The following is a 12,570-nucleotide window of genomic DNA, read 5'->3' on the forward strand; positions in this document are numbered from 1 at the left end:
TCTGCCAAACTGGATCTGGTTCCTAGTACACGCCTGTTGGGTGTCTAATCCTTAATTTTAAAAAAAGAAATGACAAAGAGATGACAAATCATAACACTGTTTTTTTTTTTTTCAGTGTGGCTTAAAAGGGAAAAGATGAAACATATACAGGAACCAGGACATGATAGAATAAAGGAAACTATCAATGTGGCAGTCTTGTGCAGCACCACCACTGCATGTGATGCTTTTGTCCTTTCAGGATGAGGCAATCACAAATACAGAATCCAACCTTGTATCAGTGATCAACACTAAATACTACTTATCTTGTTTTCTGGAAACTCTTATAAACATAATATTGAAAACAAAATCTGTCAGATCTACAAACACACACACACACACACACACACACACACACACACACACACACACACACACACACACACACACACACACACACACACACACACACACACACACACACACTTAAAGAGAAGTCTTTCTCACAGCTTCCATAGAAGGTTCCCGCAAAGAGGCTCGGTTTGGTTTAGAAGTAAATAAGAAATTTGTGCAGTGACATATTGAGACGCTTTTAGATCCAATGTTTTTATTACTGAAGAGAAAATAATGTTGGCATTATGAACAGCAATAGATTTTGAAGATGTGGCTCCCTCTTGTGGGTAATGTGATGTGGAAAGCAATAAAATTCCTGATTCACAGCAAGTCAATAGCTTGAAGTAAACTTTATGAAATATATCTTTAATTGTTGAAATGTCTTCAAATAGTGTATATAGTTTATCTTACATATATTTTATACATATGGACTTAATATTATATATATATATAATTTATTTATTTTTTAATATATATATATTTTTCTTAAAGCAGTACTATTAGTTACCTAGTAACACGTCAAGCAGCATTTTTATTGTTAACCTTATTATTATTATTATTAATAACCTATTGTAAAAGGAAGAAAAATAACAAGGAAAAGACTTTTTATAGTTACTTTCTATACCTTTATAGACTTACATGTTTACTGGATAAGAGGAATTAACTTGCATTAACTTCTTTCTTTAATATAAGGAGACATAAAACAATATATTACATGCTGTCATTGGATAAGACTTTGGGGTGATTTCAGCTGTCCAATTTTTTTTTGCATCATTTCGCATCCCACTTAAAGTCTTACTGCGATGTCTTATGTATCACATGTATTACATGCTCACTTATTCAAAACTTTAAAACCAAGAATATTGTTTAAGCAGGTGGATCTAATTCTGGATTTTAAATTTAGTTATTTCAGTATTATGCAGTAACCTTTCCATAGGGGTAAAATAATAATAAAAAATATATACAGTTTATAGGGAAGACTCCAGGCTGAAGGTTCTAACACAGCCCTGTGTAGAGAGACTTACAGGTTAAGGTACATGGATGGATGGACAGATGGATGGACAGATGGATGGATGGATGGATGGATGGGTGGATAGATGGGTGGATGGATGGAAGGATGGATGGATGTACAGTACATGCACCTATAAGGGGTGACACAGTGATGCAGCAGAGAGCGCTGGTGCCTCACAGATCTGGCAAACAGAACTTCTAGCCTAAGCTCTGGTTACTGTCTGTGAGGACTATGTCATATTCCCCTGGTGGTGGATTTCTTACCAATTGCACAAAACACAGAAGTTGACTAATATAATTTGGCCCAGGTCAGAATTAATGTTTGTGTGTTTGTGTGTGTGTGTGTGTGTGTGTGTGTGTGTGTGTGTGTGTGTGTGTGTGTGTGTGTGTGTGTGTGTGTGTGTGTGTGTGTCTTGCTTTATGAGACACTGGTGTCCTGTCCAGATTGTACTCCTGCCTTGTGCTCAGCGTTTCTAGATGAGGATAACACTGAATATATACTTAATGATTATAATGAATGATTTTCAATCTGTATGTTTTCTGTTGTAAACATCCCAGTGTTAAAATATGAAAAGTTTTATAAAGCTTTTACTAATAACCAGAGTATTCCGTGTCCAAGCACACTTTTTTGTGAACTGAAATACAATTTATTCTTAATAACCAATTGTATATATTTCCCCTGAAAGACACATCAGAGGTCACTACATTAAAATGGAAAAATCTGAATTAAGGAAAGTGTAAATCCTGACACTGTTTTTACTCAGCACTACTCTGAAAACTAAGCAGGGGCTTCAGAGAAGACAGACTTATGGATAGCAACCTTATCACTGCTGGCAGCAGACTGCCAACCTCTTTGTTATCCATTGTCCTGCTTTGGCCTTCTACATCTGCAGTGATCACACACTACCAGTCAGTAAAATATACTAGAACTGAGACAGAAAAAAAAAACATTTTAGGCTTTATGTAGTGGCATTATAAGCAATAATATACATTTTTCATGCAGTCAAATGCAGTCAAAATCTGTTTCCATTATAATTAGTTTTGTCTGTCACTATAGCAGTGAGTAAAAAACAAACATAAGACCTAAAAAGTCTTGAATCTTTGTTTAGCCAACAATGGGACATGCTCACTGGACTGAATAATAACATGTAATTTTTCTCAATATACAGAAACGCCTACACTGAACTTTCTGAACACTGAACACTCTCCATCTGCACTGACATTTTATACCTTTTGTTGTTCTTCTGCTCTGCTTGCAGAATGTACAATGTCTAAGGTTACTTTAATTACAAAAGCAGGGTTTGATCCATTTACATATCTCTTCTGCAGAAATAAATGCAGTTTTGTAGATAAGGAAGGTTTACAAATAACCATCTGCTTCCATAATTAGCTCCTCTGTCTCTCCCTTCCCTTGTATGGAATCTGGCAGATAATCTTGTCAACAGCTCAGCAGGCGTGATGTGGTGCATGAGGCTGGCACTGGGACGGACAAACCTTAATAAGATTAGCTGTGAAAAGAGAAGGATACCCAAGATAGTTTGCTATATTTCTCTTGAAAGCATTCAGGGATTTAAGTCCCAAGCTGAATATCTGCTGACAAAAAGCAATGCTGCTTAAAATGACGTTCTCACATCTGAAGACTTCAAGGTGCTGCTCAGAGGAAGAAGATGGATGAATTCAAGGGGGCATTAAGGGAAAAGCTGTAACCAGATTTAATTTGCTCTTTTAATTTGAGAGCTTATGAAATTAAAGCTTTACTATCGGGAGACAACTTTTTTATTGATCAAATACTCCATGCAATGCAGATCATTCCGTTGGAGATCATGTGGTATAAATAACTACAAATTCTTTTTAACAGAAGTTTGGAGGAAATTACTTCCTTAAATGCACCAAATATATGACATATATAATACATATTATATATTCTATATATAGATATATTCTAGCTAGGAACTTGTGACTGGTTATTATCTCTGAATGTGTTGTACTGCACCTTCATTATATTACATACTTGCATAAAACGAAACCATTTGATGTGCATTATTCTGCTTACAGTGTGGTATGATATATATTAATAATGCACATAAAACCTTTATCCTGAATTATATTTCTGATGCTGGAAATTTCAAAATCAAATGCTGGAAATTTCAAAATCAAAACTGAGAAGTAAAAGTACAACGCCATACATTTTTGTATTGTCCAATAAAGTCTATATTCTAAGTCACAGGTCATCATTTGGATCTTGCCTGGTTTAGATCTGGTTCTCAATATTTCAGCTGAGTGATTGCAATTCCCTGTGCTATAATTACTGCCTTACAGCTTCAGAATACCTGGTTTGATCTACAGCTAGTAGAAATAGTTACTACTGTACATTTGCAGAGTTTTAGAAGTTCTCCAGGGGTCTGTAGGTGTTTCCCCACCTCATAACCTTCTAGTAGATGTTCTGAGTACTTAAAATTTCCCATAGTTGTGCCTGAGTGTGTGAATGTGGATGTGTGGGTGAAATGCCCTGGAATATATAGGCATCCCATCACAAGTGTTCCAGAGACATACTCCAGATCCAGTGCAACCAAATGCGGTTAATGAAGATGAACAAATAAATAAAACTATGACTTGGGTAGTTTACAATAAGAATGAATATAATAATACAATATAGAAAATGACAAAATATGAATAAAATAATTCATATAAGTCATACAAATTTAGTCCAATTTTGTTGCCTTTCAATCAGTTGATTATATTAATGTAGGTTTTGAAAAGAAATGAACTCTCCAGGCAAAATATGTAGGAGATATACACTATATTATCTGTGGTTTGGTTTGGTATTCCATCTTGGTGTGATATAGGTTCACATAATGAAAACAAAGCTGTCAATTCAATGTTTTAGTCAATTCAATGTTCAATGTTATTGTATAACCTCATACCCTTATTTATTACACTGCCACTTGTAAATAAGCTATCTATGCACTTCTGGTTAGATGCTAACTGACTTTGCACAATGACAATAAAGTTAAATCTAATCTAATCTAATCTAATCTAATATTTGGCTGAAGCTTGATGAGGGATGACAAGTTGGCCAGATATTTCAATTTCACTGTAGATTACTGTTCTTGTTGACCTAACGTGGTCTTCTGCTGTTGTAATCCATCCATGTCAAGACTGAACATGTTGTGTATTGTGAGATGCATTTCTGCTCACCATATTTGGGAAGAGTATTTAGTTGAGTTACTGTAGGCTTCTTATCAGACCAATCCAGTCTGGCCGATGTCTTATATTGCCAAACCTTGGGTTTTGATTAACTGATGATTCATGATTGCATTTTGTGTTTTGATTTACAGAGGAATGAGCTGCATATACCATTCATCCCTTCACCTTGACCCATTTTTTAATCAGAGCTAAGCCAAGATGGATTAGGCTTTAATCAGAGCAATCAGGTTTTTAAGGGCTACAGTTGACACAAATTATGGTACTAGAATAAAACTATTAGGATGTTTTTTCTGCCTTGAAGAGGAGAGCATTCCTCTTATTTATCATTGCTTTACTTATATAACACAAAGTACTTTAAGGTTTAATCTGCTTTAGCTCACATGAGAAGGTTGGGATGAGGATATCTGGGACATGACTTCTTTACCACTGTATTATTCAATTCAGTCATTAAGACACTGGTTACATCTTCTCAATTATATCCATGTAAAATGCAATACCTTCCCATAAGGTTTCCCAGAATTCCCAGGATGTTGTGATACTGCCACATGACCCACAACATTTCCAGCCACGTTAAAGGAAGTAACAGGAAATGCTAATTCATGCAGTTATCAGCCACTCATATGGCATCAATGCAATGCATAACATTGTGTAGATCAGGTCCAGAAAATTCTATTTCAGAAATTGCTGATTTCCTTTATAATGTATCCCAAAAAAAAGTGTTTAGACTTTACACAGAAAGTTGTGAAAAGCAACAACAGAAATGCAATGAGCAACAGAAATGCTTTGTCGGAGACATGGGTCACAAGAGAATGGCCAGACTGGATTGGCCTGATAAGAAGTCTACAGGAACTCAGATAGCTACTCTTAACAAATATGGTGAGCAGAAAAGCATCTCACAATGCACAACATGTTCATTCTTGACATGGATGAATTACAACAGCAGAAGACCACATTAGGTTCCACTTGGGTCAACCAAGAATCTGAATCTGAAGCTACAATAGGCAAAGGTTCACTGAAATTGGACTCTCAATAATGAAAAAAGACCAGATTATGGTTTTCCCAAAATCAAATCAAATTTATGAGTATAAGTACGTAAATAAGTACATAAATTAATCAAATTTATGAGTATAAGTACGTGTTAAAAGATTAAGAGGATGATGACTGTATTCTTACTAAAAGAATACCATAACCACTAGCCTTTAAAAACACCAACACAATGTCACAATGTATTCCACAGAATAATAGTTTTCCTTAGTTTTAAAGCCTTGTCCTATTCGCTAAGCTAATTGGATTGGCTGGTTCAGATGGAAAGGTCAGTAAAACCCTCCCCAATCCTAAACTAAAGCATTAGGCCTGACAGAAAAGAATTAGAGCGTATAGACCTTCAGCTCTCGCTGTGTTTACAGCACTTTCCATCTGACCATCTTCCCTAAGGACAGTCAGGGACAGCCAACCACCCCTACAGCAGGTTACAAAGGACAGGTGTTCAAGAGGACCCTTTTTTTTATTTTGCTGTCCACAAAACACAGAAGAATTTGGAAACAATTATCACCTTCAGGGGCTTGACAGGGAAAGGGAAAGAGGAAGAGACATGGGCAGTGGAGCAAGTGCTGAGGACAAGGAAATGGCCAAAAGGTCCAAAGAGCTTGAAAAGCAGCTACAGGAAGATGCAGATAAGGAAGCAAGGACAGTCAAGCTGCTGCTGCTGGGTAAGGGCTTTACGCTTTGATAGTAAAGAGCAAGACAGTGTCACTTTGAATAGCTGGTAGAGATCAGAATCATTTGTTGCCAGCAGATAACAGATTTTCAAACTGATAATCAAAAATAATCCAAACACTAACAGGAAGTCATTATTGTGTCTGTAAAATCCGAGCTTGATATCTCCTCAGTGAGACTATGAAACATGACATTATTTAGACGTACCATTACCTAACTTTAAGTACCATTTCAAGATAAGAACAAGAAAAATGAAATGAAAGCTGTGAAGCAAGTGTTGCACTGAACCTAATCACTGATACACTGTAATATTAGGAGAAACAGATCTATGAGCTTAATGGTTTAGCTTAATTACTTGGTTTTAAATGGTTTCGCTTAGCCCGATTAAATAAAAAATAACATTTTTAAAGAACATGGAATTAAGTTCGGACGAGTTTAATTCAAGAATAAAAAAACAAGCAAAATGTCTTTTTTGCCATCTGGAAACAGGAAACCAAACGATGCTCCAATGACTCAAATTGGGGCTTAAATGATTTGTAAGCAATCCAATCTGCTTTTGATGAGGACTTAATAACAACCATATGCCAGTTAGTCTTTTTATAGATATTTTTAATTAAACTTAATATTTATATTATGATCAGTTTCTAACTGCAATTATGAGTATGATCACAAACATTGTTGCTTATTATGATTTTATACTTCTGCAATATGGCCTTTTACCTATTGCTCTGAGAGAAAGAGACAACAACTACAATCAGAGCAGACTGAAGCATCAAATACATGAAAATTGTCTTAATTAAAGGTTTGTGGATTGTAAATTACAAATATTTACACCACACTTACACTAAGACATCTGTCTTTATATGAAAACATAGTTGCCCTGCTAAAGTCCATAAACAATTATTAGTAAGGTTTAAGGTTAGTGGTTGGCTTGACTATAGTAAGAAAATGTGTGATGTAGTTCCTTCTTCGACTTTATAAGAGCTGCACATGGATGTCTGCTTAAGAGATCACATCCTGCAGGCCCACGGCATGTGAGCAGTAGGAACAGAATCCAATTACTCTGATGATTTAAGCCAAGATCATCTTAAGCTTTTGTTTCGCCCTTCTTAAGTTTTTCAGAAACAGATAAATATATTTTCAATGTCCAAAGGATATATTGAATGTCCTAAAAGGATTCTCTTGGTTTCTCTATGTACAGTATGCGCTTGATACTCCTGGTAAACTAACGCCTATAACCTTTAGATCTCAAACCATTGCACAAAGAGGAAGGTAATCAGTTTCAATGGACTGTGCCTGTATAAGTGACATTTATTTAAAATAAATATTTCTGTGTTTTATTTTGTCAAGCTGAACCAACAGACTGAATTCACCTAGACATTTTTAGTAAAATGAAACAACTAATAACTGGTCACATGAATAAATAATTGCTTGGCCATTTTTGCTGTAAAGATAAACTATTTTATTCATGTTGTGCTTCCTGTAAAGAAAGTGTGTGTGTAAATCAGGTAATGGGAAGCTAATGGAAATCTGCATTACTAAACTGTACAGTAAACAAAGCTATTGAGCAATTTGGAGCAATCTGAACTCTACCAGCAATGGTTTTCAGTTCATGACATTTGTTTACTACAGAAGTCCTTGTCAGTAAATGCTGTCACTGACCTGACTTGACAGAGGCAACTAAAAGAATCAGAATGTCAATGGTCTCTCCTGAGCAGATTTTCAAAGCACAAATCCAATTAGGTCAATTATCAAAGAAGGTTAGCAAGCCTTCCTTCCGACCGAAACACTATTAGCAAGCTATATGCACTTCATTAACAGGCTTAATGGTTAAGTTAATGGTGACCTTAAAATGACATTGTCTAAGATGAAGACATTTAAAAAAAAAGTTTCAAGTAAAAAAGAAGCAATATCACTGATACGAAAGTCAAATCAGAATATACTGTCAATGATTACAATACATAATTTATGGTTACTTTTAGTTATGTGTTTTACTCTGCTTGTAGGTGCTGGTGAATCAGGGAAGAGCACCATTGTTAAGCAAATGAAGTGAGTATAAACACTTAGGCAGTGTATTTAAACTCAGAGCCTGAATAATATAATCGTGAGCATCTGACAGAAGTAAGGCCGGGTTTATTTCAGATACATAACGATGTGATACCGTAGTCCACTTGACACTAAGGTCATGCCTATATTTGCTCTTCCACAGAATTCTGCATCAAGGTGGTTACACTAAGGAAGAACAAATTGCATTTAAAGCCATCATCTATGGCAACATCCTGCAGTCTGCACTGGCCCTCATCAGAGGCATGGAAATGCTTGGCATGAGCTATGGATTACCAGGATCACAGGTTTGCATCTCAACCCGAATACATATAAAGCTGCAGTTAAACAAGACTCTTAAGCCTCAGTACTGACTCTGCATAGAATGGCTTCTTGAACCTAATGCGTATTCTTGCCTTTTGCCATACAGGAAGATGGTCAGAAATTGCAGAACCTAGCAGACTCGGTTGAGGATGGCACAATGCCAAAGGAGCTGTCAGATGTCATCAAAAGTCTGTGGAAGGACTCAGGTGTGCAGGCTGCCTATGAGAGAGCAGCCGAGTTTCAGCTCAACGACTCTGCTGGCTAGTAAGTCCAATACATGGTGGGTTTTTCAGCTACAAATAATGGTTAGGAGTCTTGACATAAGAAAAATCGATGACACAAATATCTTCTACACAAAGGGTATAATCATGATCCATGTGTCACAGACAGCATAAGGATGGCTGACCTGGGGATGTAGACCAATATATCTAAACCAGGGCAATAATCTAGAGAGCATGCATCCATGCATAAGATCACATAAGTTTGGCGAGCACTGAGCACTGCAACAGGAATGCTCCATTTATCCTTGCTTACCAAGGTCTACAGTGCCTGAGTCAAGTGGATTTGTAACACTTACGGAAAAGGCATGTCACACCAGGCCCCCCTCCATTTTTTTGGCAACACAGATCTTAATCTAATTTGTAGAAGAATTCACAAGATTTCAGTAGCAAACAGAGCAGAATACCTTGCTTACAACTTTTACTTCAGTCATGCTTTTTCATTTAACCCAGATGTACATTTCACAGTTACCTGAGTGACATGGACAGAATCTGTAATGCTGATTACATCCCATCAGAGCAGGATGTGTTAAGGTCTAGGGTCAAAACCACTGGTATTATTGAAGAACAGTTTTCCTGCAAAGAGCTGCACTTTAGGTGAGCTACTCAACTCCTGATCAGTGAGTTTTACGTCATACTATTTTTAAGACACGTACACTGTCAAGTAGCAAAACCCTTTCTGCATCAAATTCAACATCTGTCTTCTTTCCACTTCAGGATGTTCGATGTGGGGGGCCAGAGATCAGAGAGGAAGAAATGGATCCACTGTTTTGAGGGTGTGACATGCATTATCTTTTGTGGGGCTCTGAGTGCTTATGACATGGTCTTGGTAGAAGATGATGAAGTGGTGAGTAGATTTTGTCCCAGATCTCAGGTCAGAGTGCCAGCGAATACATCAATTATTCCACACTATAAGTAAAGTAAAATTAGCTCAGAAGCAGCACAAAGCAACCTATTTCAGGGAGTTGATTAAGCTGGGGCTGTTCAGTCCCTCATCATTCTTTAGGCAGCCGCCACTGTCGCACGGGGCATGTGCTCACACAGTGGACAACCGTGCTTCTAAAAAGTTTCTGCCTGAAAAAGGTTTACAGGGGAAATAATCTCTTAAACCATCTACTTTATAAGGAACATGTAAACTGCAAAATCATGCAGTTATCTAATCAGCCAATCATGAGGCAGCAGCACAATGCATAAAATGAGATAAACATCAGTAAATGCTCAGATCATACATCCGTATGAGGAAACAATATGATCCTTGTGACTTTAACCTTTTGCTTTGGGTATTTTCAAAATTCCTGATCTCCTTAGATTTTCACACATAACATTCTTTAGAGTTGACAGAATGGTGCAAAAAAAAACCAAAAAAAACGACACACATCCCAGCATCACATCAGCAGAGTGTCTGCACACTTTTAATGAGAGAGATCAGAAGAGAAAGACCAGACTGGTTTGACTAAAAGTCAAAATGAAGTGACTCAAATAATCCTTCTTTACAACTGCAGTGAGCAGAAAAGCATCTCAGAACACACAACACACCAAACCTTGAGGTGGATAGGTTTCAATAAAAACTGGACATTTGAAGATTAGAGTAATAAAAAACACCTTGTCTTTTTCCAGTCTTCAACTGTCCAGTTTGAGTGAGTTTGTGCCCATGATATCCTCCGATTCCTGGTTCATGACTGACAGGAATGGAACCTGATGTGGTCTCCTGCTGTTGTCGCTCATCCACCTCAAGGTTTGAGGTTTTGTGCATGCTGAGATGGTTTTCTGTTTAAGCTCATAAAGTTCCTAATAAAGTCAACAGTATCTAATAAAGCATACATCACTAACTTCTTTCGTTACTTCAATTTCAGAACCGCATGCATGAGAGTCTTCATCTATTCAACAGCATCTGCAACCACAGGTTCTTTGCCAAAACGTCTATTGTGCTTTTCCTCAACAAGAAAGATCTCTTTGAGGTGAAGATCCAGAAAGTCCACCTCAGCATCTGCTTCCCCGAATATAATGGTAAGTTTATTGTCCATATTTCCTTTCAGCACTATAGTGGGATTTATTAGTGACAGTGAGCCAGAGACTCAACTCAAAGTTGTTCTCTGCTTGATCAGCATTTTAACTCTGAGATATTCCAGTATAACAGGGAATGATATCAGCAATCTAATTGTGTGTATAGCATCTTGCTTAAAAACACAATGACATAAAGGCCACTGAACAACTTTTCTTCACTACGGTAGGTCCAAACACGTATGATGATGCCAGCATTTACATCAAGAAGCAGTTTGAGGAGCTGAACATGAAGAAAGGAGAAAAAGAAATCTACACACACATGACCTGTGCCACCGACACAAAAAACGTGGAAATCGTATTCAATGCTGTGACAGACATCATCATCAAAGAAAACCTTAAGGATTGCGGTCTGTTCTAAAAATAAAAAAGGCCACTTTTTCCAGGTAGGTGGATGAGATAAGTAAGGAAAAAACCATCAAGCAGAGTTACGCTTATTACCACAAAGTGGATTATTTTTTTTAATATGAGCAAGCAGAATGTTTTATTTCACTTAAACCACTTTAAAGCAATGCAATTTGCCAATAAGTCTATATTTTTAGCCAATCAAATAAGTGTCATACTTTATCGATTTATAGTTATATTTAATGTACATCCATTATACAAGCAAGTACCTTGTGTAACATAACTGCCGCTCTTTTTCTTTCTCTTGAATTTAATTAAAAAAAAAAAAAAAAACATTTAAAAATACGGAAGAAAATTGGGGAAAAATCCCCAAAAAAAAGGGGAAGATTAACCTCTGACTGTGACAAATTGCAAACATCTCCTCAACATATCAACAATTAACCTGGCAATTGTACGTCTACTGGTCACAATACAAACATCCATCCATGTAGAGATTGTCACATAAACCTGAGATTTGACTGAAAACTCACATCATTGTCAGTCATGCTGTTCTACAGTATTAATCAACACTTTCAAATGAATCAGAACGAAGAATTCAGCAACACTGTGGTAGACAGAAATAAAGACAAAACAACTCACTCTCACTAAAAATATACAATATTAACAAAATTGTAAACTTTTCTTCTGTCTAGAACGTTGATCCTATCCCTCATAACTGATTCCGAAGACACACAAATGGTGTGATGACAATCACTGCTGCAGGATGGAAAGAGTGGTCAGATTCCCTACTTAAATAAATCAACATATTGGACATGAAGGTTTCATCCAAACAGTCGAGACACTCAGAATCTTTCCAGTATAGATCCAAACGTTATGCAGAAGAGTTCAAACTATTCTAACTAGCATTTGGTTTTCAGGTTAAATCTGTTGGAACGGACTGGGAATAGATGTCTTTCTGTTTGATATAAAATGCAATAAAAGGTTACTATCTAAGACACCCATGAGACTTTTTGATTAGTAATGCGATTCATTTGTTTGATATACAGTGTTGAGGACTTTACTACTAAAGATTGTCGTCAATGTTATCAGCATGCTGTACAACACGTGAACCTCCTTTTCCCCTCTAGTTTAAAATAATAGTAGGGGGTTATATCATTTGTAAATAATGAGTAGGCAAGTACATTTCTATTTCGGAGAAGCTTCTACATGAATATGT

The 12,570-nt window shown here is 36.6% G+C and overlaps 1 protein-coding gene across 1 annotated transcript; it reads left to right on the top strand.

The window, feature by feature from the left end:
• Nucleotides 1–6,178: 6,178 nt before the first annotated feature.
• On the top strand, nt 6,179–12,462 carry gnat2 (guanine nucleotide binding protein (G protein), alpha transducing activity polypeptide 2). The gene is made up of 9 exons (XM_027167290.2): nt 6,179–6,296; nt 8,310–8,352; nt 8,513–8,654; nt 8,777–8,934; nt 9,417–9,545; nt 9,666–9,795; nt 10,802–10,955; nt 11,180–11,395; nt 12,047–12,462. Exons 1-8 carry the CDS (start codon nt 6,179–6,181, stop codon nt 11,368–11,370), a joined length of 1,065 nt encoding a protein of 354 aa, XP_027023091.1. The 3' UTR covers nt 11,371–11,395; nt 12,047–12,462.
• Nucleotides 12,463–12,570: the final 108 nt, after the last annotated feature.

The sequence above is a fragment of the Tachysurus fulvidraco genome, chromosome 14, assembly GCF_022655615.1.
Source record: "Tachysurus fulvidraco isolate hzauxx_2018 chromosome 14, HZAU_PFXX_2.0, whole genome shotgun sequence".
NCBI classification, from domain to species: Eukaryota; Metazoa; Chordata; class Actinopteri; order Siluriformes; family Bagridae; genus Tachysurus; species Tachysurus fulvidraco.